Source organism: Dromiciops gliroides, chromosome 1 (genome assembly GCF_019393635.1).
Source record: "Dromiciops gliroides isolate mDroGli1 chromosome 1, mDroGli1.pri, whole genome shotgun sequence".
Classification (NCBI taxonomy): domain Eukaryota; kingdom Metazoa; phylum Chordata; class Mammalia; order Microbiotheria; family Microbiotheriidae; genus Dromiciops; species Dromiciops gliroides.
Window position 1 is genome coordinate 25350915 of NC_057861.1, and position 27567 is coordinate 25378481.

General features: G+C 45.9%; 1 protein-coding gene across 1 annotated transcript in view; it reads left to right on the top strand.

Moving 5' to 3' along the window:
- The first annotated feature begins 1182 nt into the window (after positions 1-1182).
- TBX5 (T-box transcription factor 5) overlaps positions 1183-27567 on the top strand; it is a 48480-nt gene continuing 22095 nt past the window's right edge. Inside the window, exons 1-6 of the mRNA XM_043978317.1 lie at positions 1183-1329; positions 3988-4082; positions 8473-8592; positions 9321-9468; positions 16188-16340; positions 25321-25412. Coding sequence (XP_043834252.1) covers positions 1183-1329; positions 3988-4082; positions 8473-8592; positions 9321-9468; positions 16188-16340; positions 25321-25412 — 755 coding nt within the window. The remainder of the gene's footprint in view (positions 1330-3987; positions 4083-8472; positions 8593-9320; positions 9469-16187; positions 16341-25320; positions 25413-27567) is intronic.

Here is a 27567-nt window from a genome sequence, read left to right on the forward strand (position 1 = left end):
TCGGGAGCATGTTAAATGGTGGGTGCACTGGGTACAATTTCTTTATTTTTGTCCTGGGTGGGCATTTCGGGTTCGGGCAATCCCGGACGTTGCTCTCTCGAAGTCACCCAGGGAAGCTTATTCTCTTGGCAAGCCCCAGTCCTCGAACCCTGCATTCATGTAGTGGCTTCCTGGGGATGACTTGAGAAGCTTCGGGTTTGAACGTGTGCAGTTACGTCTGTGTGTGATCTCGAGGGTGCTTCTAGATCTCTAGCTATTCTCCGAAGTCGAAGACGTATTCGATTGACCGTCTGTGACCCTGGACTTAGTTGTCCTTCTCTGTAAAATGAGAGATTTGATTTAAACGGTCACGGAGATCCCTTCAGGATTGAAGCCTGTAATCCCACTATCCTAGGTGGTGCCACTGCGCCCCAGGGTCTACAGATACTCATCTCCCACCGAAGGGCTCTTGCTCATCTCCCTCTCTTTGGGTTGGCTGCAGAGGGTACACCTGGCCAGCGAGGGGAAAGAAAACATTTTATTCACACCTGGTTTCTTAGATACGGTTAAAATAATTCGGGTCAGCCTTGCTGGAAGACAGAAAGCCTATGACCTCAAGCCAGGTGAGGCCTAGGTATCATTTTTTTTCCATCTCTTTTGCAAGAGGCGGGTTATATGAGAGAGAAGACATCGCTGGTTTTGAGGGGAAAAAAATAAAAAGTGAGGTCCAAGGAGTCAGGCAGAGAGGTTCGGAAGGAGGAGTCAAAGGCAGCCTCAGCCAATCTTGTTTAAAAAAAAAAAAGAGGAGCGCTGGATTTTTTTGGGTCCTACCCAAGCGCTTCCCAAAATACCGAACTCTTATCTTTATTGGCCTTTCCAGAAGTCCAGACAAATTTGACGAGCAGCTTGCTTATCGCGGCGCAGATAGGTCGCTCGCCGGCTCCTTCTGTCTGACACGCAGCATTTCACAAGATATTGTGCCCAGTAATAATAATCATAATTATAATAAACCAAAGACGCTCTGGGTTGGAGCACAGGCGAGTAGGTGCCGGAGAGCCAGGCCGCGCAGCCCTCCCTGAGTCCGCTCCCTTCAACCGGTCTGAGCATTTTCCGTTTTTCCCTTTCTCCTTCCCTCCTTCCATCATCCCCCTTCCCTCCTGGGCTGCGGCTGTAGCGGAGGACCCAGCGAGGCCAACGCGGACCATGGCGGATGCCGACGAAGCCTTTGGCCTCCCCCATACGCCCCTGGAGGCCGAGTCTAAGGAGCTGCCTCCCGAAGCCAAGCAAGAGAACCCTCTGGGGAGTAGCAGCAAAGCCCCCGCGTCCCCGCAGGCGGCTTTCACCCAGCAGGTAAGCTTGCTCCGGGAGACTCCCACGGAGCCCCCAAACTGGGAGCATCAGCCTATCAACCCCACGGGAGAAACTCCAGACAGCTTTCCATGGCTTCTGGGTTTGGCGTGGTTCGTTCATTCATTTATTTATTTATTTTTAGAGCTTCCACTGCCCAAGAAAACCATAGTGTTCAGAACGAGAAAGCAATTAGGTAATCGAGGCCCGAAAGTTTCCCTTTGAAACAGCCCATCTGGAGGGAAACCAAGCCGAGGTCTCTGGATAATGCCCTGCTTCACTTTGCGGGTGTAGACGCGGCTCTGAAAAGCTCATTAAATCGCGAGGTCAGCGTTCATTCCTAGACACGCTTTGAGAAATGGTTTTGACCCTTCCTCAGATCTTCAGAGCGTTTCCTCTCGGAGACTCTCACGTTCTCCACCCCCCTACCCCCCACCCCTGCTTTTTATTCTCTTTCATTCTTACTCTTCTCATTCTCTCTCCTCCCTCCCTCTCTGTCTTTCAGTGTCTTTCTGTGAATGTGTATGTTTCTGTCTCTGTCCTCTCCTCTTTTCTCTCTCTCTCTCTCTTTTTTTTAATCTCTGGAGAGAGGTGCTTTTCGAATCATTTATCTTGAATTTGGAGAAAGGATTTGACCTGAGACTCGCCCACGCTGCAACAGGGATCTTCTTCCAGGTCTTTACCTACAAACCGGTGAGGACCTGTCTTAATCTGGCTCTGCTTGAACCTAAGCGTTTAAAAGGAAACTAGGCCAGAACCCCCGGGGTAAATACGAGAAAACATATTGTTCTGTCCTTTTAAACTAGAGAGAAACAGACAGGGTTTTAGAGATCTCCTTGGACATCCTCTCTCTCTCTCTCTCTCTCTCTCTCTCTCTCTCTCTCTCTCTCTCTCTCTCTCTCTCTCTCTCTCTCTCCCCTACCCTTTCCCTCTCTTAAGGGCCCCATTTGCTGAATGTGGAACGAACTCTGCTAAAGTGAGTCTTGGATATATACAACCTTTTATTAATGTGAATTTTATTTCCTCAAAGGGTTCCCTCTGTGTATCTCTATAAATACACACACATTCTTTGCGATGTCTGCCTGGGATTTTGCATGCATTGAGGGAAGACAATGGTTCCTCATATTTGGATGCCAAATGTCTTTTTATTTAAAAATAATTTTAAACCATCTTTTGTAATAAGTTATAGTTGCAAATTTCAAAAAGATTTCATTTAGGAGAAGTTTTTAAAATGAGATCTCAAACTGTAGTTAGGCTCCATTGTAGGAAACTGTTCACATGAATGTGTATATGCATAGACAAATATAAGCGTATTTATCTATGTATATGCTCACATGTATGTGGAATTATTTTTTTTCCTGTTTTAGAGATTGACTTCTTTGCAGAATGGGTTTCGATAGAGCCGGGTAGGTGGGTCTGTCAGAGCAGGCCCCTGTATATTATGCCTGGTGGGAATTCTCCTAGTGTAAAAAACACTACCTGAGCACCCCATGGCTATCCCAGCCACTGCTTATCTTACTCGTAATTTCATCTAAGGGTGGGTAGGGAATCTAGGGGGAGGGCAATAGAGAGAGTAGATTTTTTCTTTTCTTCCTTTTTCTTTTTAAGTGGATACAATTTACCTAGAATGTCTGAGTTACTAGACATCATTTCCTCGACCCTCTCTATTCCTTCATTCCACCCCGGCCCACAACCTGGTGACTGTATCTAAGGTTCCTGCCGGGTGAATTTGGCAACATTTCCCCTTTCTGAAATAAAGAATTTTAAAGAGATATTTAAATAAACTTTACTCGGGAATCTCCTTCTTCTCTCTGTGTATGTGTGCATGTTTTTGTATTTGTTTATGTATATTATATGTATATGTGTGGGGGTGTTGATCAAGGAGATTGTTTTGTCCTACCCAAGTCCACTTGATTAAATTTTAGGGAAGGGATTTTTGTCAGAAAAGAGATACCTCTTCTAATTTCATTCAGTGGATGGGGAGGTGTTGAATTGATCAGAGACCCCCATTAACTCTTTTTATACATGTGTGAATGTTTCTGTGCATGTACTTTTGAAATTGTCTGTGCACAAACCAGTTTCTATTAGAAAGCAACCCTTTGTGGGTTTATTATTATTATTATTATTATTAACTTCCGTGTTCTTTCTTTCTTTTAAACGGGGCCTTCAGTTAATTATATATCACTTTCTTCCCTACCTTCCTTCGGTGTCTCCCCTTCCAACTAATTCCTTCTAGTACCCAATGACCAGCTCTCCCTTTCTCATCGCTCAGCCAACATATTCCACACAAACCAGCCTAGAAACTTGACGTCCTTTGCCCCGCTGCCACCTCCAGGATGCCAACCTGGCCTGTCCTTTGGTTTTCCTAGAGCATACAAGGAGGAGATGAAGGATGGAGGGGCTGCTTTCTGCTCTCCCTTCCTGGGGCGCCCTTCCCGGACTTCGTTTTACACTGTAGGCAGGGGATTGGGACCCGGCCCGGATAAGGACGTCTGCACAAGACAGGGACTTGGGGGTGGGGGTAAGAAAGAAGGGTGCTGGGGACTGGGGTACTGAACTTTAGCATTTTCCCTCTGGGCCGCCAGGCCTGAGGTGGAGAGCGACTGGGGGTTTTTAGACGGTGACTGTTTTGCAAGCCTCATTCGTCTTCTTGTCTTGCAGGGCATGGAGGGGATCAAAGTGTTTTTACATGAACGAGAACTGTGGCTAAAATTTCATGAAGTGGGGACCGAAATGATCATCACCAAGGCGGGACGGTAAGACATTGTCTTGCAAGGCCTTAAAGAGAAAGTCGAATGTGAATTGTATGAGAGAAGAGAGGGGAGGGGGAAGTGCGAGCCACTTTTTATAAAAGGGGGGGGGCTATATTTTTGGACTAGTTACCTGCTCAAAAAAAAAAAATCCTGTGAAAATTCATCCATTGATCTCAGACAAACACGAGGGGTGTGGGGGAGGGAAAGTCAACTCTTCGGCCTCCGGAAATTTGGAACCTCTTCCACCTCGTATATAGACACAAGAAAGGGCTTCAGAGAGCACGATATCTTAAGGGATTAGTAATGAGAGAAAGAGAGAAAAGAGAGAGAGGGAGGTGGGGTGGGGGAAAGAGAAATTGAGAGGTGAGATTGAAAGAACAAGATGCAGAGAGGCGAGGTGGAGAGACAGGAGGAGAGGGAAGAAATTGGGAGGGGGTGGAGGGAGGTGAGAAAGGAGAGAGATTGAGAGAGGGAAAAGAGGAGAGACTGAGAAGCAAGACAAATGAAAACTAGGAAGGGGGTAATTGGGGGGAATGGGGATTATTGAAGAAGGAGAAATTGAGAGAAATGGCGGGGTGAGACAAGATAGAGGGAAGAGAGATGAAGACAGGTAAGAAACTGAGAAAGATGGAAAGAGGAGAAATTGAGAGACGGAGGAAGAGAGGAGAGAATGAGACAGAAGAGAGATGGAAGACTGAGAAATGGGAAAGGATGAGAGATAGTGGGGAGAAGAGAGACTGAAAGATGAGAGAGACAGTGGGGAAAAGGAGGGAAAGAGGAAGACTTGGAAGGAGAGAGAGAGAGAGAGAGAGAGAGAGAGAGAGAGAGAGTCCATTTAATCAAGCACGAGTCCAAATTTTTCTCTCTCCTCTCCCCCCTGCTTGCCCCCAAACCTGGCATCCTTCCAGGGTCCCACCCGTTTGCCAAATCTCGAATGTTGAATGTATTCGCTACCTCTCTCATTGTTTATAGGAAGCAGCCGAAACCTTTGAAACGTAGACCGGGCTCTGCTGAGCTCTTTATACAGACACAGATAAACACGGCAGCTCTCACAAATAGACACTCACCCCAGAGTCGCTGTTAAAAGCCCTTCAGGGCTGAGCGAGAAGGTTAGCTCGCTGGGCCTGGCGGAGGAGGCCTGCCCAGCGGGGCTTGCCCCGAATTCTCCCCGCTTGGCTGATTTAAGTAAACCCACCCCCAGCCAATCAGTGTCCTCACCTCGTACTTGGGCCGGTGATCCCCACTCCCTTTCTCCAGCCCCAGGTGGTGAATGGACTGGGGGCTGTCTCAAAAAGGATCTATTTTGCCCCCTCCCCATCCGGCTGCAGGCCTAAGGCAGACAAGCTCTGGCTCAGAATGGAAGGACCCCTTCAACCCTCCCCCTCCCCCCCCACACCCTAGGCCTGTTCCGCAGTAAACTGGGAGAAATTTGACATTTATTATTATTTGGAATTAAACAATGTCTCTGTCCCCGCCACGCCGAAGGGCCCGAATGATATATTACGGGTCTGTTTACAGTAAAAAAAGAAAGGGGGAAAAAAAGGCAGACTTTTCTCCTATTCCGTTTTGGAAGCTGAGGCTGCGGGCCCAGAGTAGTCTCCAGGAAAGATTTCACTATAAAAGGATTGCAAACCACCCCTGGACGCTAAGGCTTCTGGACGAACCATTAGGTATAAACACTGGGAGACTCTGGTCCCTTCCGAGGAAAGGGAATGGAGGGAAGCTGGGGGTTGGGTTGGGTTGGGGGACGCTCCCTCCACCAGCTTAGCTTCAAACGCTTTCCACCCTCACCTCCCCATCCTGTCTGCCTGCCTTTGGGAGGCAGCACCAACCGGGCTTATGTCCCAGGCAACGCGAACGGGTCGTGCCCGAGGATGCTGCTGCCGATCCCCGTGCCTGGTTTTCTGCAGGGCAGCAGCTATGGGCATCATTTCCAAAGGGGATGTTGTTTCGGTTTGATTCACCCTTCCCCTGGGGCGGGGGGCGGGAAGCAGGTTGGAGTGGATGCAGGGGTTAGAGGTGGAAGAGAAGGGGGAAAAAAGGAAGACAAGGAGAGGATGTGGGAAAAGGAAAGAGTAGGGAAGAGGGGAGGAGAGAGAGAGAGAGAGAGAGAGAGAGAGAGAGAGAGAGAGAGAGAGAGAGAGAGAGAGAGAGAGAGAGAATGTAAAGAGGAGAAGAAAGGAAGAAAAGGAGAGAAGGAAGGAGGAGGGATAGGTGAGAAAGGAAGAGGAAGAAGAGATGAATGGCAGAATCAGTTTCAAAATCACTAGTGATAAGTATGATCAAGTGAGATAATATTTGGAAAGTGCTTGGCACATAGTAAGCGCTTAATAAACACTTACACCTTCCCCCAGCAAACAGAGCTAGGAAGAGACTAGCTTTGGTCAGAAAGCTTGCTGTCTTAATGTGTGGATGTGCATGGTCGGGGGTGGGGGTGGGGGCAGGGCTGTGGGCATGTGTGTGCCCCCTGGGGTCTCCACAGGTTCTTGTGTGCACGTGGGTTTCCGGGGTCTCCACAGGATCCCATGTGCACGCCCAGACCGTTATCACCACCAACAATAACAACTCAAAGAGGAGAGGTTATTATGGAGTGAGTTTCCTCCTTCACTTCCCCCTGAAAGACCTGCCTCTGAGGACTAAATTTAGCCGGAGTTGAGGAGTTGAAATGGGGGGTGGGGGGTGGTGTGTGTCCGCGCGTGCGCGTGTGTGCATGGGCGCGCGCGGGAGATGATAGCAGTGGTGGTGAACTTTCTATATTCCAAACGAATCAACAAAAAGAGCAAGCCCTCCTGGTTTTTCCTTCTTCGAGATCGCACTGTCTCTCTCCCCCACTGCACCTCCTCTCTTCTTTGGCCCCTGCCTCCATCCCAGTTCTCAAAACAGGCAGGAAAACCTGGGCTGGATCAGTACTGGTGTGGAGCTGGAAACCGGGCTTTCCCCCTAGATCAATCCCTTCTTTCGCTGCGCCGGGTGAAGCGCGATCTCTGATCCCCATAGTAGTATTAATCACTTATTCTGTCTTTTTCCCAACTCTCTCCTCCTCGTCTTCTCCCTCCATTCCTCCCTTTCTCTTTCTCCTCCCCATCTTTCTGTCCAAACCTCTTCCTTCCCTTTGTCTATTACTTTCTCTCCCTCCTTCTCTCCTTCCTTCTCCCTCTTCTTCTCCCTCCTTCTCTTCCTTCCGCCCTCCCTCCCTTCTTTCCTCCTTCCCTATCTCTCTCCCTTCCTTCCTTCTCTCCTTCCTTACTTTGCTCCTTCCTTCCTTCTTTCTTTCCCTCCCTTCATTCCTCCCTCCCTTTCTTCCTTCTTTCCTCCCTCCCTCCCTTCCTTCTCTCCCTCCTTTCCTCCCGCCGTCCTTCCTTCCCCCTTCTTCCTTCTTTTCTTCCTCCCTCCCTTTCTCCCTTCTTTCCTCCCTCCTTCCTTCTTTCCTTCCTTCTTTCTCTCCCTTCCTCCCTCCCTTCCTTCTCTCCCTTCCTTCCCTCCTTCCTTTCTCCCTCCCTCCCTTCTTTCCTTCTTTCCTCTCTCCCTTCCTTTCTTCCCTTTTCCCTCCTTTCTTTCCCTCCCTTCCTTCCTTCCTCTCTCTCTTTCTCCCTACTTTCCTTCCTCCCTTACTTCCTTCCTTTGTTCCTTCCTTCATTCCTTCGTTCCTCCTTTCCTTCCCTTCCTCCCTCCCTTCCTCCCTTTCTTCCTTCTTTCCTTTCTTCTTTCCCTCCTTTCCTTCCTTCCTCTCTCCCTTTCTCCCTTCTTTCCTTCCTCCCTTCCTTCCTTCCTCCCTCCCTCCCTTCCTTCCTTTGTTCCTTCATTCCTTCTTTCCTTCCTCCCTTTCTTCCTTCTTTCCTTTCTTCTTTCCCTCCCTTCCTTCCTTCCTCTCTCCCTTTCTCCCTTCTTTCCTTCCTCCCTTCCTTCCTTCCTTCCTTCCTTCCTTCCTTCCTTCCTTCCTTCCTCCCTCCCTCCCTTCCTTCCTTCCTTTGTTCCTTCCTTCGTTCCTTCCTTCCCTTCCTCCCTCCCTTCCTCCCTTCCTTCTTTCCTTTCTTCTTTCCCTCCCTTCCTTCCTTCTTTCCTTCCTTCCTCCCTCCCTCCCTTTCTTCCTTCTTTACTTTCTCCCTTCCTTCCTCCCTTCATTTCTTCTTTCTTTCCTTCCTTCCTTTCTCCCTTCCTCCTCCTCCTCTGTTCATCTCTCTTCCCTCTGTCTCCTCTGTCCCTATTTCTGTCTCTATCTCACTACTACCCTGTCTCTTCTCTGTTTCTATTTTCTGTCTCCCTTTCTCTCTGACTCTGCCTGGCCTTCTTCTCTTCCCTCTGTCTCTCCCTTTCCCCTACTGTCCCACCCTTCTTTTCTCCCTCCTTTTCCCCGTCTCCCTCCATGTCTTCTCCCTTTCTCCCATCTCTCTAGGCGTATGTTCCCCAGTTACAAAGTCAAGGTCACCGGACTGAATCCCAAAACGAAGTACATCCTGCTCATGGATATTGTACCAGCTGACGACCACAGATACAAATTTGCAGATAATAAATGGTAGGCTTCTGGGGAAAGGGAGAAAAATATATGGAGACAGAGAATGTCATCCCCACCCCTGTTGTTCCTAGATATGCTGCCCTACCTACTGAGCATTAGCTGAGATGGCTGTTTAATGTTCCTGTGTGAAAGAGGTGTTTCTTAGCATAATGTCTGCATAAGACTATTTACTGTTTGTTTTATGAGTTACCTGCTTTGAACATGCCTTTCATTAAACCACGGACTTGGTATTTAAGTGAGCTAAAGGGCCAGGGGAAGCCAGAGATGACAGAAGAGACCTAGGGGCCTTTTTCCTGGGATGAGAGAAACTAGTCTCCAGAGTGCTTGAAAATCCCTGGAAGGGATTTCTGGCTGGTGATCGCATTGTGGCGGCATTGTGGCCCAGGTGAATCTAAGGGTACCATTGATGAAAGAAAGATGGAAATGGGATAAAAGGAAAAAATGCAGCCCTGGGTGGATACCAAATGGGGTCCACCCCAGGAGATGCTGGGGCCCTAGCACTGCATCTTAAGGGTTGCGGGGAAGGGATTACAATAGATCCACAGTAGCTTAAAGAAGAAGAAGAAAAAAATTCTTTATGAGAAAGAGAAGGGCAGCTTTCTATAGTGGAAAACAGCCTTGTGATCTGAGTTTGTGGCTGGCCAGTTCACTGGGTGGGCTGAACTAGGCTGGGCCATGAGACTCCTTGGTCCTTGGACTCAGTGGACTGAAATTTCTTTTGGGGCTAGGTCCGTGACTGGGAAAGCAGAGCCTGCCATGCCTGGACGGCTGTACGTGCATCCGGATTCTCCAGCCACAGGTGCCCACTGGATGCGTCAGCTGGTCTCCTTTCAGAAACTAAAGCTAACCAATAACCATCTCGACCCATTTGGACATGTGAGTACCGGGCGCCTATCTCTTCTACTCCTTCCCTTTCTCAGTCTCATTACCATCTACTATTCCTCTCATGCTTTCCTTCTGATTCTTCTCCCTTCCCTTTGTCCTCCTACATTCTTTCTTCCTTGTCCTCCTGCTCTTTCTCATTCATCTCTCATTATATTCCTAATTTTTTCTTCCCCTTCTCTTCCTTCCTTTCCTCTCCCCCACATTATCTGTCCCTTCTTTTCTTCTCTTCCTTTCCTTCCTTACCTTTTGTATTTTCCTATTTTCTTTTCTTCCCTTTCTACCTTTTCCCTATATTCTGCCCCTCCCCACCTCTACCAACTCTTCTCCCTCTCTTGTCTCCCATGACAATTTCCTTTCTGGATTTGTAAATCCAAGCTATACACTGCTGAGTAGGGCATTGAGTCAGGGCTCATCCTGACTCATCCTGACTTCCAAGACGACACTGCATCCATGTTCCTCCTAGCATCTCCCCTGTTGGCTCCTCTTTGGGTGATGGGGATCTAGAGAGCTAGGGCTAACATTCAACAGAAATGACCTGCCAACATGGGCAGCAATGCTCTGCCCCAGTCCATTCCCAAACACAGACCCCAATTGGTTTATGAACTGTGTGCTTGTCCTGGTGAGAAAGGGAGGAAGCTGCCAGGTTTTTGGTATATTGATTCATTGAAGAACAGGGGTCAAGTCACCTGGGACAAGCTGAACCTTTAACTAATCATAACTGGCATGGAGTCCAAAGACAGGTACAAGACCCAGACCCCATGGCTAGAATTCCATCTCCTCCAAAGCAAGATGTATACCCCTTTCTCTCTCCTGGGGAAAACAGGAGGCTCATATAGTCAATTCACAAATATTTACTAAGTACTTAGTGTTTGCAGAGCCCTATTCTGGTCAGGGTGGGTGGGAGAGAGAGAGAGAGATACTAAGTTTATCAAATGCCAGGTCCTTTTTTTAGCCCTCCCATTTAAATAGTGGATAAGACATTGTCACAGAGAGTTACAGTATATGACATCAACACTTTAGATAAGATAGAAGCAAGTCCCAGGTGAAGTATAAGGATCCTGACTTACTATGAGGAAGAAGATAATGATTTGAACAACAAAGGCAGAGATTCTAGGCATCCAGGCATAGGGTATAGTCACGAAAACCTGGTTCATGCTTTACTTAATTTATTCTAGTTGTATGATCTTGTTCAAGTCATTTAATCCCTTCTGACCCTAGGCACTTCTCTCTAGGTTTGCCTGAGACCCTTTCAGGAATCATCGATGTCCAAACTAGTTTCATAATAATAATATGCCATTTTAATTTTCAATATGATAGCTATCAATTGCTATAACCACACAAACAAAAGCTCCTTGGTGGGAGGCGGTTCCTCAAAAATTTTAATTGTAAGGGGTCCTAAGGCCAAAAAGTTCAGACAATTAGCTGATCTACAAGTATGGGGGGTGTTTGCATCTTGGCAGTTCCCCATAGCAAGATCTCACAGGTCCAGATTGATAGCATGATGCTGTAGTAATAATAACTGATATTTATCAGGCACTTATGCTTTTCCAAAGTCTTTTATATAGAGTATCTAAGGATGTAGTGGGTAAAAGACTGGACTGTGAATGAGGAAGACCCAGGTTAAATTCCTTTCTACAACACTTAGCGGTGTGTGTCTGTGGACAAATCTTCTGTGTACTTAACATCTCTGGGCCTCAGTTTACTCAGATAAAATGAAGGGCAGCTAGCTGGCAAAGAGGATAGAGTATTTAGCCTGGAGTCAGGAAGACCCGAATTCAAATCCCACCTCTGACACTTAGTAAATGTAGCTGTGTGACCTTAGGCAAGTCACTTTACCTATTTGCCTCAGTTTACTCATAAGTAAAGTGGGGAAAATAATAGCTCCCATGTTGTGAGGATCAAACGAAATCATAATTGTAAAGGGCTTGGCACATAGTAAGTGCTATATAAATGTTAACTATTATTGTTATTAACAATGATTATTTATGGACTCTAAGGTCCTTTCCAGTTGTAACCCTGTGATGATATGAAATCTTCTAACAGAGTAGATAAAAGGTAACCAGAGAGGGGAAGACACTGGCAGCTGGGGGCATCAGGAAAGGCCTCATGGAGAAGGAGGTGTTGGAACCAAGTGTTAGATCCTTGTACAACCTTTCTACTTCATTTCTCTGCACCTCCCCCCTTCCAAATGGAAGCAAAGTGAATGAAAAGATCTACCATGTGATAAAAATGGTCCAGAAGTCCTTGAGTCTCTATAAAACTCAGGGAGGCATGTGCAGATCACAGCCTCTACCTGAGGAAGGGTGTGGGAAAGAACTAATTCTGAGACCTCCATCAAGTTTAAGATTATTTGAACTCTTAAAAAGTCCTGTGAACTGTTATTCGTGTCCGGGGAGGAGACTAATGTGGTTAGGGCCTGAAGGCCTGAACTGAATTCACTGGTGTCTAGGCAGGAAGGAGGGAGTTTAATGGGCCTTGGGTGAGGTATCTCACTTGAAATCTTGGCCTTGTTCATTTGCTCTCCCAGGAGAGTCAGAACGATGTATTTGGGATGTGGGTCCCGCTAAGAAGCAAAACGACCATATCGGGACAATGGGAAATGCAAGGGCATTGGGATGGAATCATAGGAGAAGAGGAGTAGACCCCCATTCTCATCCCCTCTCAAGGTTGAGGGGTGAGGAATATAGGGAAGAGCACAGGATTTGGAGTGAAGGGGTTGAATCCCCACTCTGCTACATATTGGCTGTGTGGCCTTGGGCAAGTCATTTCTCTGCCCTTCTGTTTCTTCATAAGAAATGTATTTATTGAGAATTTTCCCCAAGTTACACGTAAAAAACAAATTTTCACATTGATTTAAAAAAATTCCAAATTCTCTTCTTCCCTCCCTAAGAAGTCAAGCAATTCAGTACCTTCTATTTCTTCATGTAGAAAATGAGGATGGGGTGGGTGTCAGATGAATACCTCTGAGATCCTTTCCAGCTTTAGATCCTATAAATAATGAGAACCAAAATAGAGTAAAAAAGAAAATAACAAAGAATAAAGCTAAAATAGAGTGTTTACTATGTACCAGGCCCTGTGCTAAGCACTTTGCAACTATGATTTCATTTGAACCTCTAACAACCCTGGGAGGCAGGCATCGTTAATTGTCTTCATTTTACAGATGAAGAAACAGAGGCAAACAGGTGAAGTGACTTGCCCAGACTCAGGTCACACAGCTAGTGAATGTCAGAGGCCAGATTTGAATTCCCGGCTCCAGGCCTAGCACTCTATGACACCATAAGCTTTGTGTGTGTGTGTGAATTTTTTTTTCTCAGAAGGACACATTGGCCTAAATGTGTGTACACATGTTATATAATACATGTACATGATCTAATATATAGACATATTTGCATGCATGTAGGTCACTGGACTGATTGCTTGAGTCTGGGCTTGTACCAAGCGTTGTTTGTCTGCACTTTCAGCCTGTGAGCCCCAGTGTTCCCTCTCTCCCCCCACCCCATGTTTCCCTGGAAGCAAAATATTTACAGTGTGAGGAGGGAGCATCTCTCAACAACTCCCCCACCCCTATCTGCTTTTCTGAGGCACGTTTTGCTCAGCCTGGGTTCCTTTGACGTCTTTGGCCTCCAGGCCACTCCAAACAGGGTTGCCGGGTTAGCAGCAACCTCCTGCTCACCAGGAAAATATGCCTTGGATTATAAATTTAAAGGGACCTTCGAAGGCATCTAGTCCTTCCCCCGCCCCCATTTTGGGGAGGGGGGAGGGGGGACTGAGCTCCAGAGAGGGAACTGATTTGTCCAATGCCACTCAGGGAGTGAGGCAGAGGGGCATCGATCTCAGGTTTGGGGGCTTCAAAGTTAGTCGTGCCTTTCCAGGTCCTGGGATCCCAGAATCCTCTACCCTTTGGGGCGCTTCCCTCGTTCTAGCTCTGGTTCCTGGGAATCTCGGCGGCCTGAGGTTATCGCCCCACCCACCAGTTTCTCAGATGTACTCGTGGATTGTCCGCGGTGCCCAGCCTCCACGCCTCCCCTCTTCGGTTACATTCCGAGTAGCCCACGGCCTCCGAGTCTCCGCTGGCTCCCAGAGCCCCAGCTGGGGCTTGGGCCCCCAGTGGGGAGCCGCCCTAATGAAATTAAAGGCCATTAGATCGTTCCCCCGTTGATGGCCAGCGACTGCCCCTGGATGTCAAAACAATTTGGTTAAGCCGGGGCGATGGCAGCGCCGGCCTCGGGGCTCCGGAGGGCCTCGTGCGCCCAGCTGCGTCTCTTGGGTCGGTCGCCAGGGCGCCCGGCTCCGCGTCGCCATCGGGCCGGGAAGGGAGGGAGGGAGGGAGGGAGGGAGGCCGGCAGCCCGGCGGCCGCTTCCCGAGATTAGACCTGGGCCGGAGAGGCCGGGGCATCTGTGGTGGTTAACCCGGGGCACTACCGGCCCCTCCCCGCCTTTTCACGGGGCCCGAAGTGAGGCCGGGAGGAGAGTATTACCAAACCTTTGTCTTCCTCCGCTCCCTCTTTTCCCCCAGACTTTTTCCTCCTCTTCTTCCATTGCTATCCAGTCAGTCTATTTTAATCAGCGTTCTCTGAGAAAGGGGATTAGGACCACTTTCTCCATTCATACTTTTAGGAGTAGAGGCACGAACAGCGATACCCACAAGTTCATCTGTACAGTTGAGAATAATACCGGGTAAGGATTGACCTCCTAGCTGTGTTGTAAGAGCGAAATGAGGCATTGTAGGTAAAGTGCTTTGCACCCTTTTTAATACACCATCAAAGATTTGTTGCTGTTATTCTGGTCGCATCTGTGGAGGAGGTTCTCTTGGAGAGGAAAACCCCATCAGTGCGGTTTGGCGCCTGTAATTTGAAAGCATTTAGCAGTTGGTATATACAACTGTCTGTGTAGCAGCAGCCACGCAAACCCCCCAGGATACAGATTCAGGCAAGCAAACACACCCTGCCCTCAAAGAGCTTACTTTCTAATCGGGAAGTCCGAGCCTGGGGGCAGTGTTTTGGTAATGTGGGTCTGCTTACTTTCTCCCCCCCCCCCCCCCCGTTCAAATTTCATCTCAGACATTTACTAGCTGTGTGACCCTGGTTAAGTCACTTAACCCAAATTGCTGTCAACATCCAGGGCCATCTCCATTCGTGCTGATGTTTTTCTTGCCACTGGGCACAAGTGGCTCTGGAGGAGAGAGTGAGGTTGGTGAGTTTTGCACAGCCCTGCCTCACTTAAATCCAATTCATTGCAAGTCATAATATCATCCCGATGTCATGGTCCTTTTGGAGAACGAAGGACATACAACAATCGCCCTTTTCCAGAAATAGGGTAACAGGAAATGTTAGAGGTGGCATTTGAATCTAGATCTTTCTGGAGCCAAGACCATCTCTCTAGCCACTACGTTGTGATTGTTATTATTGTCGCTGCTAATATATTGAGCAGGGTATTTATTTTTCAGCATCCGCGGTGTTTTAATGATTTTCTAAAATAGGAATGCTAAAATAGGTTTGCTTTTATGAGTTTATTCATTTCTACCATACTGACCTGCCCTCTTCCCATCAGTTACAGGCTGGGAGAAGCCCAGAAAATGAAATGAAATGGGGGTAAAAAACGAGACAGTGATGCTAATAGGATCTCCTCCCCTTACACAAGTCACTTCAAAACCCAGTCCAAATAAAGAGATTGGGGGAGGGGGCAAACATGATCACTCTAAAGTGAAAGGGCAGACAATTTGGTGCCTATCTGGTCCAGCGGTATTCCAGCTGTGCTTAGGGAACTGTGCAGAAAACTTGAAAGGTTGGAGCTGCAATGGCTATTTATGATCCCTTTGGGAGGATTTGAATCTGGGTCTTATTGAGTCCAAATCCACTACCAAAGGTGTCAAACTCAGGCCCTGGGCAATATGAGAGTGAATGTGGCCGAACCAGATGAAAATGTAATTGAGAAATGTTTAACAAAATAAATAAAACTCTAATACGACATTTTAAAACAAAACAAAACCTCTTAGCTGAAATCTAAAAACCAACCCTAAGGTGTTACTTTATAGACAACACCATCCTAGAGTTCAAATGGGGAGGGGGCGGGGAAGAGAAGCTGTTTTGTTTCCCAGTCCTTCCCAACCGTAGTAGCATTTTCCCTGCTTTTCTCTGGCTTTCAGTACTCACTCTGAACCAAGGACTTCATCTCCCATTGTGTAGACACAGGGAAACCCAACCCCAACCCCCACCAGGTAGCTAGGGGACCAAGCTATGAATAGTACCTTAAAATCTCAAGTCCCCTTCCCCAGGCCCCATCTAGACTCCTTTCTTCCCTTTTCCTCCACTGTTCAGTTCCCAGGTTGCCATCCCAGTTTCCTCCCAGAATGAATCATGGGAGCTGACTATCATAGTGGTTATTTAAGATTCTGTGAGTGGGGAGTTAATTTATCGAGCAGCATTTATTAAGTATCCTGATTTACTGTTGTGGGTGCCTTTGGGTATACTCCCTCAACATTGTCCAGGATATTTCTGGGGGGAAATGCCATTTGAAAAGAAAAATATTTTTTTTCATTAAACAATTTGCCTTTTTCTACGTTAAAGACCCCAACAACCGAACTTTTTTTGGGGGGGGAGGGGGAAAGCACACACAATGTGTGAATTGTTATTGTTATTTTGCAGAAGCTTGTCTTTAGTGATTCATAGAGGCCTGGATTTTTTATTATTTTTTTTTCAACTTGTTTTTAGATTATACTGAATTCCATGCACAAATACCAGCCCAGACTGCACATCGTAAAAGCTGACGAAAATAATGGATTTGGCTCGAAAAACACAGCGTTCTGCACCCACGTCTTCCCCGAGACAGCTTTTATCGCTGTGACCTCCTACCAGAATCACAAAGTAAGGAGATCGGTTCGTTAGAACACCCTTGTGTAAATCGTAGATGCCTGCTGCAGGGCATCGAACCCAAGACGTTGTTCCGGGTGGAAACACCTGTGCTGCTTCGTATGGCTTTTCGAAAGCCAAAGAACTTGGAACACGCATGCGCACCGTGACCCTCTTGCCCCAGCCATTCGGGTGATTCCCCATTCTATTCCTTTTACACGCCAAAGTATGTGTACTCCGCAGGGGTTGCTGCTCACGCACTCCCACCAGGGGCGTGTAATCTCAGGGCAATCTGTGGTTTGTAACTGTCTGTTTTTCCAGTTGCAAGCAGACCCCCACAAAGAACAACAGTTTGTGCCTACCCCAGGGCGAGCTCTAGAGGGGGTCAAGTTTACTAGAGGGAGTGCCGGCCAGGAAAATTCTCTAATATGATACTTAGCCGAGCACGCTCTGGCCCAGCACCTAAGTCTTTTCCCGCCCCATCTCCGCCTTTTGCTAATTCCCAAGAGGGTGACTCCTCCAAATAGCTGTCAGGGAAGGACGTTGCAGTTACCCCTTGCCGGGGATCTTCCATTCCTCCATCCCTACTTTGCGAAGGGGAATAACACACTCCTTTAAAAGCATACAAACACCCCCAACTCTTTGTTTACTTTTTTGTGATTTTCCATTGTGGTTACTCCACAATGGGATCATAGGGCAATATATTTAGAACTGGAAGGGTCCTCAGAGGTCAACCAACCAACTCCCTCGTTATGCAGATGGAGAAACTGAGGCGCAGAGTTTGAGTAACGTACCTAGGCTCACGCAGCTTGTAAGAGAAAAATACCGAGTATTACCCTCGGCATTTTCATAATATAATGACTTTTATTATTGTTACTTCTACTATTATTATTTCACAGACACATTCCTAGACCGAGGTTGAAGCCTCTTTTCTTTATAACAAAGAAAACAAAAAGTTAAGCAAAACTGACTCATTCAGCCATCAGGTCGCACAACTAAGGAATTGGTCAGACCGGATATGAAACATTTTGCATCTGTCCGTCCCCTCCCCTCCCCTCCCCCCACGCCCAGCCAGAGGAGGGATGGAAAGCCTCTAATTACCACGAAGATTTCCATCAAAAAGAGTTAGGGATCACATGGGGGGGGGGAGGGGGGAGAAGAAAAAAAAAAGTAGTTGTAAACACCTTATATAGGCTACAGCCGACAGAGTGTATGACGCACAGCATACAAATATATATTCTGTATGTAACATAGGACATAGAGAGAGGCAGTGTGGCCTAAGATACGGAGATCTGTGTTCCAGCCCAGCCTTTGCCACGTACTGACGGTGCAAGGAGAGTGACGGGCTGTGTTCTAGAGGGGGTAGTGAAAGGAAAAGCTCAGTCCTTGTCCCCCCTCACCTCCCCCCCACGCTTAGGTAACCAGAATCTAACCGTCCCAAACCGCTAAGGTGATTTTCTCCCTCCCGGGGTCGGGATGTCAGTTTCTACATTTTTACTTTTCTCTGCTTGTATACATTCGGTATATGTTTTTTCGTGGAATGTTTCTCATAAAGGGGATTTGCAAAAGTAGGGATTGAAAATATGAGAGCAAAAGAGATCTTGTTTCCGGGGAAGGAGTGGAGCTCCCCCTTTTACTTCCCGTAGGAGGAGGACGAGCCCTGTTTTTCTTCCATCTCAGCCCTTCAAAAGCCGAATCACATTAAACACCCCTACCCTCACCTCTGGGAGAGAAGCGCTGGCCTAGGTGTTAGATACGTGCAGGCGAGATGCGGCAGGAGGGGAGAGGAGTGGGTAGCGGCCACCCAGGCTGGGGTTGGGGTTGGGGTTGGGGTGGGAGGGAACCTTTGCATTACTCCTTTTATCGGTCATGATTACGGGGGAATGGTGAGATGGTTGGGGCTGCGCCAGGGGAGGATAAGGGGGCATACAAACCTGCTCGAGGAGCCTTTCCCCGGCGCCCCGACGTGGGGCAGGGGCCCGGGGCTTGGGTATCTCTCCAGAGTCTGGATCCCACCCCCATCCTACTGCAGTCAGTCAGGCAGAGAGGCCCCAGAGGTGCTGGCAGTGTCAGATGGGGGGACCCCTCCCCTCCAGACTCCTTACCAACCTCCCTGTCTCATCCCAAACCCCTGGGAAGGGAGGAAGCTCTCTGGCTGGGCGGTGGAGACCCGCGGAGGGGGCGGGAAGGGGGAGATTATGAAATGGTGTGGTTAGACTCCAGCTGGGGACTGTCAGTGCCTCGGCGGCGCACATGACCGATGGCTTTCCCCCAGCGAGATGCCCCATTCCTTTGCTGTGCTCTCCGAGGCTGAGCTCCGTCGGGGACATTACGTGGGCGGGCCAACAGTCCCCGTGGAGCCTGGTGAGGCAAGCTGTCATACTCAGGAGACTCCAAAGGGTGTCCGGCCACGCTTTCCACTTTATAAAGTGTCTGCTGGGGACGACTTAAACCCACGTTCAACTTCTGGTTACTAATCGTGGAGAAAAAATTGGGGGCATGGAGCAGGAAAGATTAGCCCCTTCCTTAGAAATCTAGAGTCCAGGCATGGTCTGGACTTAGAAATATGGAGAGAGATGCAGTATGAAATAATGGGATTGAAGGGAGGAGAGAGAGAGAGAGAGAGAGAGAGAGAGAGAGAGAGAGAGAGAGAGAGAGAGAGAGAGAGAGAGAGAGAGAGAGAGAGAGAGAGAGAGAAAGAGAAAGAGAGAAGGAATCTTCCTTCACCAATGGAGGTAAACACCTTCTCTGTAATTTAGAGTCTTAGCGAGTGCCTGGGGAACGAGAAGTTAGATGACTGACCCAGGGTCACACCAACATGCTAGGTCAGAGGTATCATTGGAAACTAGATCTTCTTGGCTTGGAGGCTAGCTCTCTGTCCATTAAACCAGGTTGCTATTATATTCAATATATAAGACAGTGAATGATGGGTGGTGATGATGATTATGGTTTGCAAAGCACTTTACAAATATCCTATTTTACCCTTACAAAGACCTTGAGGGGTAGATGCTATAAATTCCCATTTTGCAGATGAGGAAACTGAGGCAGGTAGAAGTTAAAGTGACTTGCACAGGGTCACACGGCTGATAAGATTCTGAGGTCAGATTCTGAACTCAGGTCTCCAGGCTCAGTGCTCTATCCACTGCACCACCAAAATACAGAATACAAAGTAAGATTGGAAATACTCTCAAAATATTATGTGTGCATATGTATATGCAGATAGCTAGTGGGCTAACAATTTAATTTCAGAAATAACAACTCAAGTGTGAGGATTAGGCAGTAGAAACTGGCATTTAGGAATATATGCATCTTGGGATAGTTGGGGACATATATGGGCTATACACATTATCTCTATCTCTATTCTCTATCATTTCTCTCTCTCTCTCTATCATCTCAATCTCTAATCTATACCTATACCTATATTATCTATATCTGTGTCTGTGTATATGCATGCACATGCTTGTATATATGTACACACACACACGTGTCTGTCTGTCTGAATGTTCTTATAGGTTTAATGCATGTCTCAGGGTATGCTTATGGCTTCTTGGAATGTTTTTCAGTGTGCCCATCATTATGTGTGTAATGGGTATGGAGTACATTTACATGACTCAGTGATCTGGTTGTGTGTATGTATGTGTTTGGGTGTGTTTTCATCAAACCATCCTTAACCTTCTCTAATCAAATAAAATCTATGATACATCTCTATCTCTCTCTATCTGCACTATATATCTCTATTTCTACCTCTATCTACACCATCTATCTCTATCTCTATACTATATAAAACTGTGATGGTGGAGGGAGAGCACATTGAAATCCCAAAGGAAGGAACAGCAAACACAATCATGAAAAGATCCTCCCCCAACCCCACCAAACAAAACAGCAGCTGCTTGACTTTGGAAACTTACTCTGGCTGAGGCCATGCAGGACAAAGGCCCAGCAGGTGTTCTTTTCTCCAATATTAAGGTTTGTGAATAATATTAAGATTATGGTGTGGTTTTTTTTTTTTGGTGAGGCAATTGGGTTTAAGTGACCCGCCCAGAGTCACACAGCTAGTAAGTTTTAAGTGTCTGAAGTCGGATTTGAACTCAGGTCCTCCTGACTCCAGGGCCAGTGCTCTATCCACTTCGCCACCTAGCTGCCCCAAGATTATCCTTTTAATGTGCATTGTGCAAAGATCCTTCCCCATTCTCCCCCACCCCCATCCCTTTTCCAATCTAACCACATATATAGTACCTTCTTATCCCTACAGTCCGTGCATGTGTAAACACAGATCATGTATGTTTGAGGTGGTACTAAATGTTCTTAACCCTGGGCTCCTGAACTACACCTGGAAAGTAGGCTCATTAATTCTAAACTCCTCTCTGCTTCCTGCTGCTTCTAGATTCAGAGGGCCTGAATTCAAATTCTGATCCATTTAGATGATCAGGGGCAGGTAGTCCCCAGTCTGGCGCTAGTTTCCTCTTTTGTAAAATCAGATTGTTCGGCTAAATGGCCTCCAAGATCCCTTGTAACTTGGAGTCTAAGATCCTAGAGTAGGAAACTCATCAGTGACTCATTGCTAGAGATGGGCCTTGGTGTCACTGAGGGGCTAATGGACTACCCTGTGGTCACTGAGTTGGGATCAGAGGCAGGACTTGACTGTAGGCTGGCTCTCTCTCAGTAGGCCACTTTAACACTTTAGTAATAACCATCATATAAATAGCGTGTTGCAGCTTACAAAGCATCCTTCCCACACCACTTGGGAATTCCTTTGTATCTCTTTAGTGGTTATTTTGCCATGTACACATTGTTTGCCTTTGGTAGACTGTTTCCTGAGGGCAGTGACTGGTGGCTTTTTGACTTTCTAGCCCCAGAGTCTAGCACAGAGGTCTTCCACAAATGCTTATTAAATTCAGTTGACTTGAATTGAATTGACATACAGTATTTCATGTATTGACATACATCATATAATTTATGACTCATGAAGGCCCCAGATGCATGAGTTGGACAAATTATAGGTGAAGGGGAAGGATTTTCCTTCTATTCTCACTGGTTCCGTTCATGGCATCTGCACTGGGAAGGGGTGGGGAGCAGGAAGAAAGTAGCTGAAAGAAAGCAAAACTGAAAAAAAAAAATTTTTTTTTAAACAAAGGCAGTCTGGGGCAGTTAGTTGGAGCAGTGGATAAAACACCGGCCTTGGATTCAGGAGGACCTGAGTTCAAATCTGACCTCACACACTTGACACTTACTAGCTGTGTGACCCTGGGCAAGTCATTTAACCCTAATTACTTGACACTTACTAGCTGTGTGACCCTGGGCAAGTCATTTAACCCTCATTGCCCTGCCTCCAAAAAAACCCCAAAACAAAACAAAAACAAATAATAGATGAATTCAGTATGAAGATACTGAGAACTTTTGGCCAGATTTAAGTCCGCAAGGGCGAAGTCTAAAGTTTGTTGGACTGGATCATCCATTTTTTGTGTTTGATCACATTTTTCCAAAGTCAAATTGATTGATTATGTGAATCATGGTGATGGAGCCGATAAAAAATCCCGGGATGAGTCCACGTGATAGCTTCAGCATAGTACGGTGGAAAGATGGCTTGATTTGGGGGCAGAGGCCCTTACTTATGTGACCCTGGGCAAGTCATGTGTTTGCCTTTCCGGCCTCAGTTTCCTTTTCTGTAAAATGAAGATAATTAGACAACATTCAAAATCCTTTTCCCACTCGTACCACCATGAGTTCTTAACCAGTGGTCTGTGAATGTGTTTTTCAAAAATATTTTGATAGCTGTATTTTAATGTAATCAGTTTCCTTTGCAATCCTATGTATTTTATGCATTTTAAAATACAATTCTGAGAAGGGAGTCCACAGGCTTTCCCATATTACCTAAGGGGTTCCTGACCCACAAAAAACAAATTTAAAAAAATGAAGAAACCTTGCTCTGAGCCAACCAACCAGTTGAAAACCTTTATTAAGTGACTACTGTGTGTCAGGCACCGTGCTAGGCACTGGGGATCAACTACTCTGTCCCTTCCTCCCCTACTTGGGAGCACAGCTGGAGTCGAGAAATAACTTATTTCCCCAGATGCTTTACAGCCTGAAAAGATATTTTAAAACTTGAATCTTCCCCCCGTGAGGCCGATCCTGAAATGGGGTTTTGTAAAGTTTTCCCTGAAGTTTTCAGAAGCTCTAGGACTGAACCCAAGAAACATTTAGGTGTTAAAAAAAAAGGTCACGTGGACGTTTCATTTCCTCACTAGTCCAACAATGCCTGTGTATGCTGGTCAGGTTTATCCTCCCTTATATTAACTTCCCTCGAAGTTGGCCAGGGCTTGGTCTCTGCCTAAGTCATTGGGTAACTGACTTATATTTATTAGGTTTGAGTTTTCTGGTGGGGATCAGGAAATGACCCCCCTCCATCCCCATATAGAGAAATAATTAAGATTTTTTGCCCTCATGAGAATTCTTTTCAAAAGCAAGAATTCGAAACAATTATTCTCATTAATTTTTACAACCTCTGCCTTGCCAGTTGGATGTAGTGTTTATATTTGTCCCCGTTTCCAGTCCCCAACCTGAGTTCTCATCCGGTTTGGGGCTCATTTGGGCAGGAGTTGTTTAGTATTGTGGGCAGGAGGGGCCTGTTCCAGTGGTATACTTGGCATGAATATGGATATCTCTGCTGGTTAGATATATTAAAACCCATGTGCTCACATGGAGAAGAGGCCAAGATATAACCAAGAATAGCTCCCATTTATCTAATTCATTAAAGTTTGAAAAGTTCCCTACATACCTCACTTACCAGATTCTCATGATGACCCAATGAGGGGTGTGCTATTGTCATCTAATTTTGCTGACTAGAAAACTGAGACCTAGAGAGCTTAGACAAAACCATACTTAACCAGGGTCATGAAATTGGTGGCTGAGATGGGATTCGAAATCAGATTTTTCTGCCTCCAAGTATAATAGTGTTCTCTATTGACTGAAAAGTCAGCAAGCATGGGGGGAACAAAGTGCCTGTATAAGATGAAGTTTTTGCATATATGAAAAGCATTGACAATATAAATGTATACATTTCATTTTCCCCCATGTATTTGAGTTCTATCTATATACAGCAACTACATATACATCATATATAAGTTATATATTATATACCATATTAATATTGTGTATTCTATAATATCATATGTAATATGTAACAACATACCTTATATATTATTTATATACAATATATAATTATATATGTATCATATACATTGCTTAGAAAGTAAAAGGGTTTGCATGATCTATACACATATACACATATACCAGGTCAACTTTTCATGGGGTTGTGAGGAACAAGCGAAACAATGTGAAGTACTTTACTGTCAATGTTGACTGATAGGGTTGTTTTTATTTTTGAAATGGCCATTTTAATGAATGTATGATCTGTCATAGATGGGTATGCATGTCATACATGTCTTATTGAACACCCTGTATGTATATGCATGTGCATTTGTGTGTATTTACACACATGTATGTATATTTGACTGATTAGCACTGCATTATAGTACCTTTCAGGCACAGGAAAGATTTTATGCATGTGTTTATGTATATATGTAAATATACATATTGGAATGAATGTATACACTGAAACAGACATACATTTGCATGTGTGTACTGCATGTACACACAGAACACATATGCATTGAAACAAACATGCATACATATGTATACAGGAAAACATACATTGAAACAAACACACATACATTTGCATATGTGTATATATGTATATACAGAAAATGTATGCATAGAAACAAACAAATACATTTGCATATGTGTACACATACGTACAGGTGAAAAATCTAACCTGTGCCTAAGAGACAGTATGATGCTGTGTCCAGTCAGTCTGTCCCCACACATTTATTATGTCATTGGTCCTCTTCCAGAATGAGGGAATAACGACAATTTATTAAGTGTTTACCATGTGCCAGGCACTGTAGTAAAGGCCAGAGATGCCTTGGAAGACAAATACATGCATTGCCCCTATCCTCAATGAGCTCACATTCTAATTGGGGAGTGTGTGTGTGGGGGAAACAAGCTGCAAACAGCTATGGCCATAAGACATAGTGTATGGAAGCTCTCTCTCTCTCTAAGGGAAGGCACTAGCACTGGGGATGGAGAGGAGCTAGGGGAGGGCAGGAGAAACCCTTTACACCTAGGAGGATTTAAGCCGTCTTAAAGGAAGGTGGGTTTAAGTCTCATCTCTGATACTTACTGTGTATGAATCTGGGCCATTCACTTCACCTTGGAGTGATGGAGGGGGCTCATTATGATTATCCTTGGTGCAGTGAACACAAAAGGCTGGGTCTGGGGAGAGTAGACTTGGTTTTTAATTCCACGTCTGCCACTAAGCCTTTGGGCAATTCACCTGACTTTTCTGAGCCTCAGTTTCCCCTGATGCAAAAAATGAGGCTGTTTGTTGGACTAGATGTCCTCTAAGGTCCCTTCGGGCTCCAGATCCGTGATTCTATGATCCTGTGTAAAATATATTTGAAAAAGCGTCCGCGTGGACGATGGGAACTGCACTGACGCTTTCCTAGAATTCTCACCGCAGCTTTGGGAGAGACCATTTGCTTTCCCTCAATCCTAGCTCAGCCCTTTATTATCCTTTGTTGTAGTGAAGATTGCCACACTGCTGGATGGGGAGCGAACATGTCAACGAGTTAGATTTTTTAAAAAAATCAAGTGTGGGGGCCTTGATTGTGTCTGAAATACCCGATGTCATCGAACCGAGCTGGAAGGATGCAAAGGGTATGCATTCAATTAACAGAAAACAAATCCAGGCTCCCCCTTGCCCCTCCCCTTTTAAATGAAGTCTGATTGTGGACATTTTTCAAAGCATCCAGGACAATAAAGCAGAGGGCCCCGTTGACGTGATTGGCTTCATCATTTCCATGGTGCCTGTTAGCTCATGTTGTGTGGTAGCTTTGGAGCAATCTGCTTGCAGACTCATTCTATTCCCCTCCTCCAGATCACCCAATTAAAGATCGAGAACAATCCTTTTGCCAAAGGATTCCGGGGAAGTGATGATATGGAGCTGCACAGAATGTCAAGAATGCAAAGGTAAAAAAAAAAAAATCATACTTTAACTCTCTCTTTCCTAACCTCGAATCAAATGTGAAGCAGAAATGGAAATTCCGGGCCTCTTAGCACCATCTTTTCTGTGCCTCCTGGAAGCCAGGCCAATGTTGCCAATCGCAAGAGATAAGGAGGCAGAGATGTTTTGAATTCTGCTTTCTGATCATTGTGTTTCTAGATGAGAATCTAGCAGGGAAGTTGAGGCAGCTCCCACCCCACCTTCTAGGCCTTCTCTATCTGCTCTTGGAGCTGCCCCAGCACCTTGTTCAATCTGGAGCTCGGCAGGGGCCTTGCTGTCTTCCTTCTCATAAGTCACAGCTGATGAACAGTGATCCTTTTGGCACGAGCTCTGGCAAATGAAAGGAAAGTTAATGACTTGATTTCCTGGGGGTGAAGTACAGACAAAGTTGACGCCATATGGTGTCCAGGGCTCAGGGGAATTAGGAACTGGTGCTAAAAATTGCTTGGTATTCTTACATATCCTGTGGTCACAGTTGCTGATGTGATGGATAGAAAGGACTGTACCAAATATATATATACACACACATATATACATATATACACATACATACATACATACATACATACGCACACATATGTATATATAGTGGGAATTCGGGCTGGTGGAAAGGGTGGTACAAACAGTGCCAATTGTGCTGAACGTTTGCTGCCCCAATTTCATTCCTAAAGAACTTACCAGATGGCCAAGGAATTAGAAATACATCTTTTGCCTTTTTACAAAGGAACTGCGCTTTTCTTTCCTTTTTTTGAGGGGTGGATTGATTCTTTCAGAACCAAGAAAAGATGGATGAGATTGAGTTCTGTGCATCTTTTTGGCAAGAGAGAAAAGTGACAATGTGTCTGTGTCTCCCAGTGAAGGGGGCATATAGGGAGTAAAAAGAAGGGGAGAGAGGAGAGGTAGAAAGAGAGGGAGAGATGATTAGGAGTATAGGAGGTAGGGGGAGGCAGAGGGGAGAGAGAAAGAGAGAGACAGACAGACAGACAGACACACAGAGAGAGACAGAGAGAGACAAAGACAGAGACAGAGACAGAAAGGGAGAGAGACAGAGAGACACAGAGACAGAGAGACACAGACAGAAAGACAGAGACACAGAGACACAGACAGACACAGAAAGAGATAGGGAGAGAGACAGACAGACAGATTGAGAGAGACAGACAGACAGACAGAGACAGACAGAAAGAGACAGAGAAAGAGAGCAGGCTTTGTGATTTTACAAAGGATTCTTTGATTCTAGGAGGATTCCCTCCACCCCACCTAGATGACATCTTTCCCTTGGAGAGGCAATGTGGTTTGTAGCTCAGGAATCAGGAAGTGACTATGAATCAAAAAGACCTGGCTCTGAATCTGACTTCGGATGCTAACAGTGTGACACTGGGCAAGTCACTTAATCTCTACAAATCTTAAGTTTCTGTAACATAAGGGCAACAATACCTTTTCTCAGAGGTTTGCTGTGCAGCTCAAATGAGATAAATCATGTAAGGTGTTTTAAATCCTTGAGGCTATTTTGTAAATGCTAGTTATCAACCTTTGGGGTTTTCTTTCTTTCTTTCTTTCTTTCTTTCTTTCTTTCTTTCTTTCTTTCTTTCTTTCTTTCTTTCTTTCTTTCTTTCTTTCTTTCTTTCTTTCTTTCTTTCTTTCTTTCTTTCTTTCTTCCTTCCTCCTTTCCTTTCTCTCTCTCTCCCTTCCTTTCTTCCTTCCTCCCTTCCTTGCTTCCTGTCTCCTTCTCTCTCTTCCTTTTATATTTTTTGAGGCAATCTGGGTTAGGTGACTTGCCCAGGGTCACACAGCTAGTAAGTGTCTGAGACCAGATTTGAACTCAGGACCTTCTGACTCCAGGACCAGTGCTCTATCCACTTTGCCACCTAGCTGCCCTTTAATTAACTTTGAAGCCAGGAAAACCTGGCTTGAATCCGTACCTGGATGGCTTTGTGGGCTGGACTGTCACTTCACCTCCAAGGATTCTAGGTCACTCTCTCTCGCTATAAAATACAGAGACAGTGTCTATCTGCATTGGTCCAGGGAACTGTTCATTTGGGACTTCCCTGCATCAATGAAATCACAGTAGTTCCTATCCTAGTGTTTGTCATGGTCTAAAAATGGGTCCTGGGTTACTGGTGG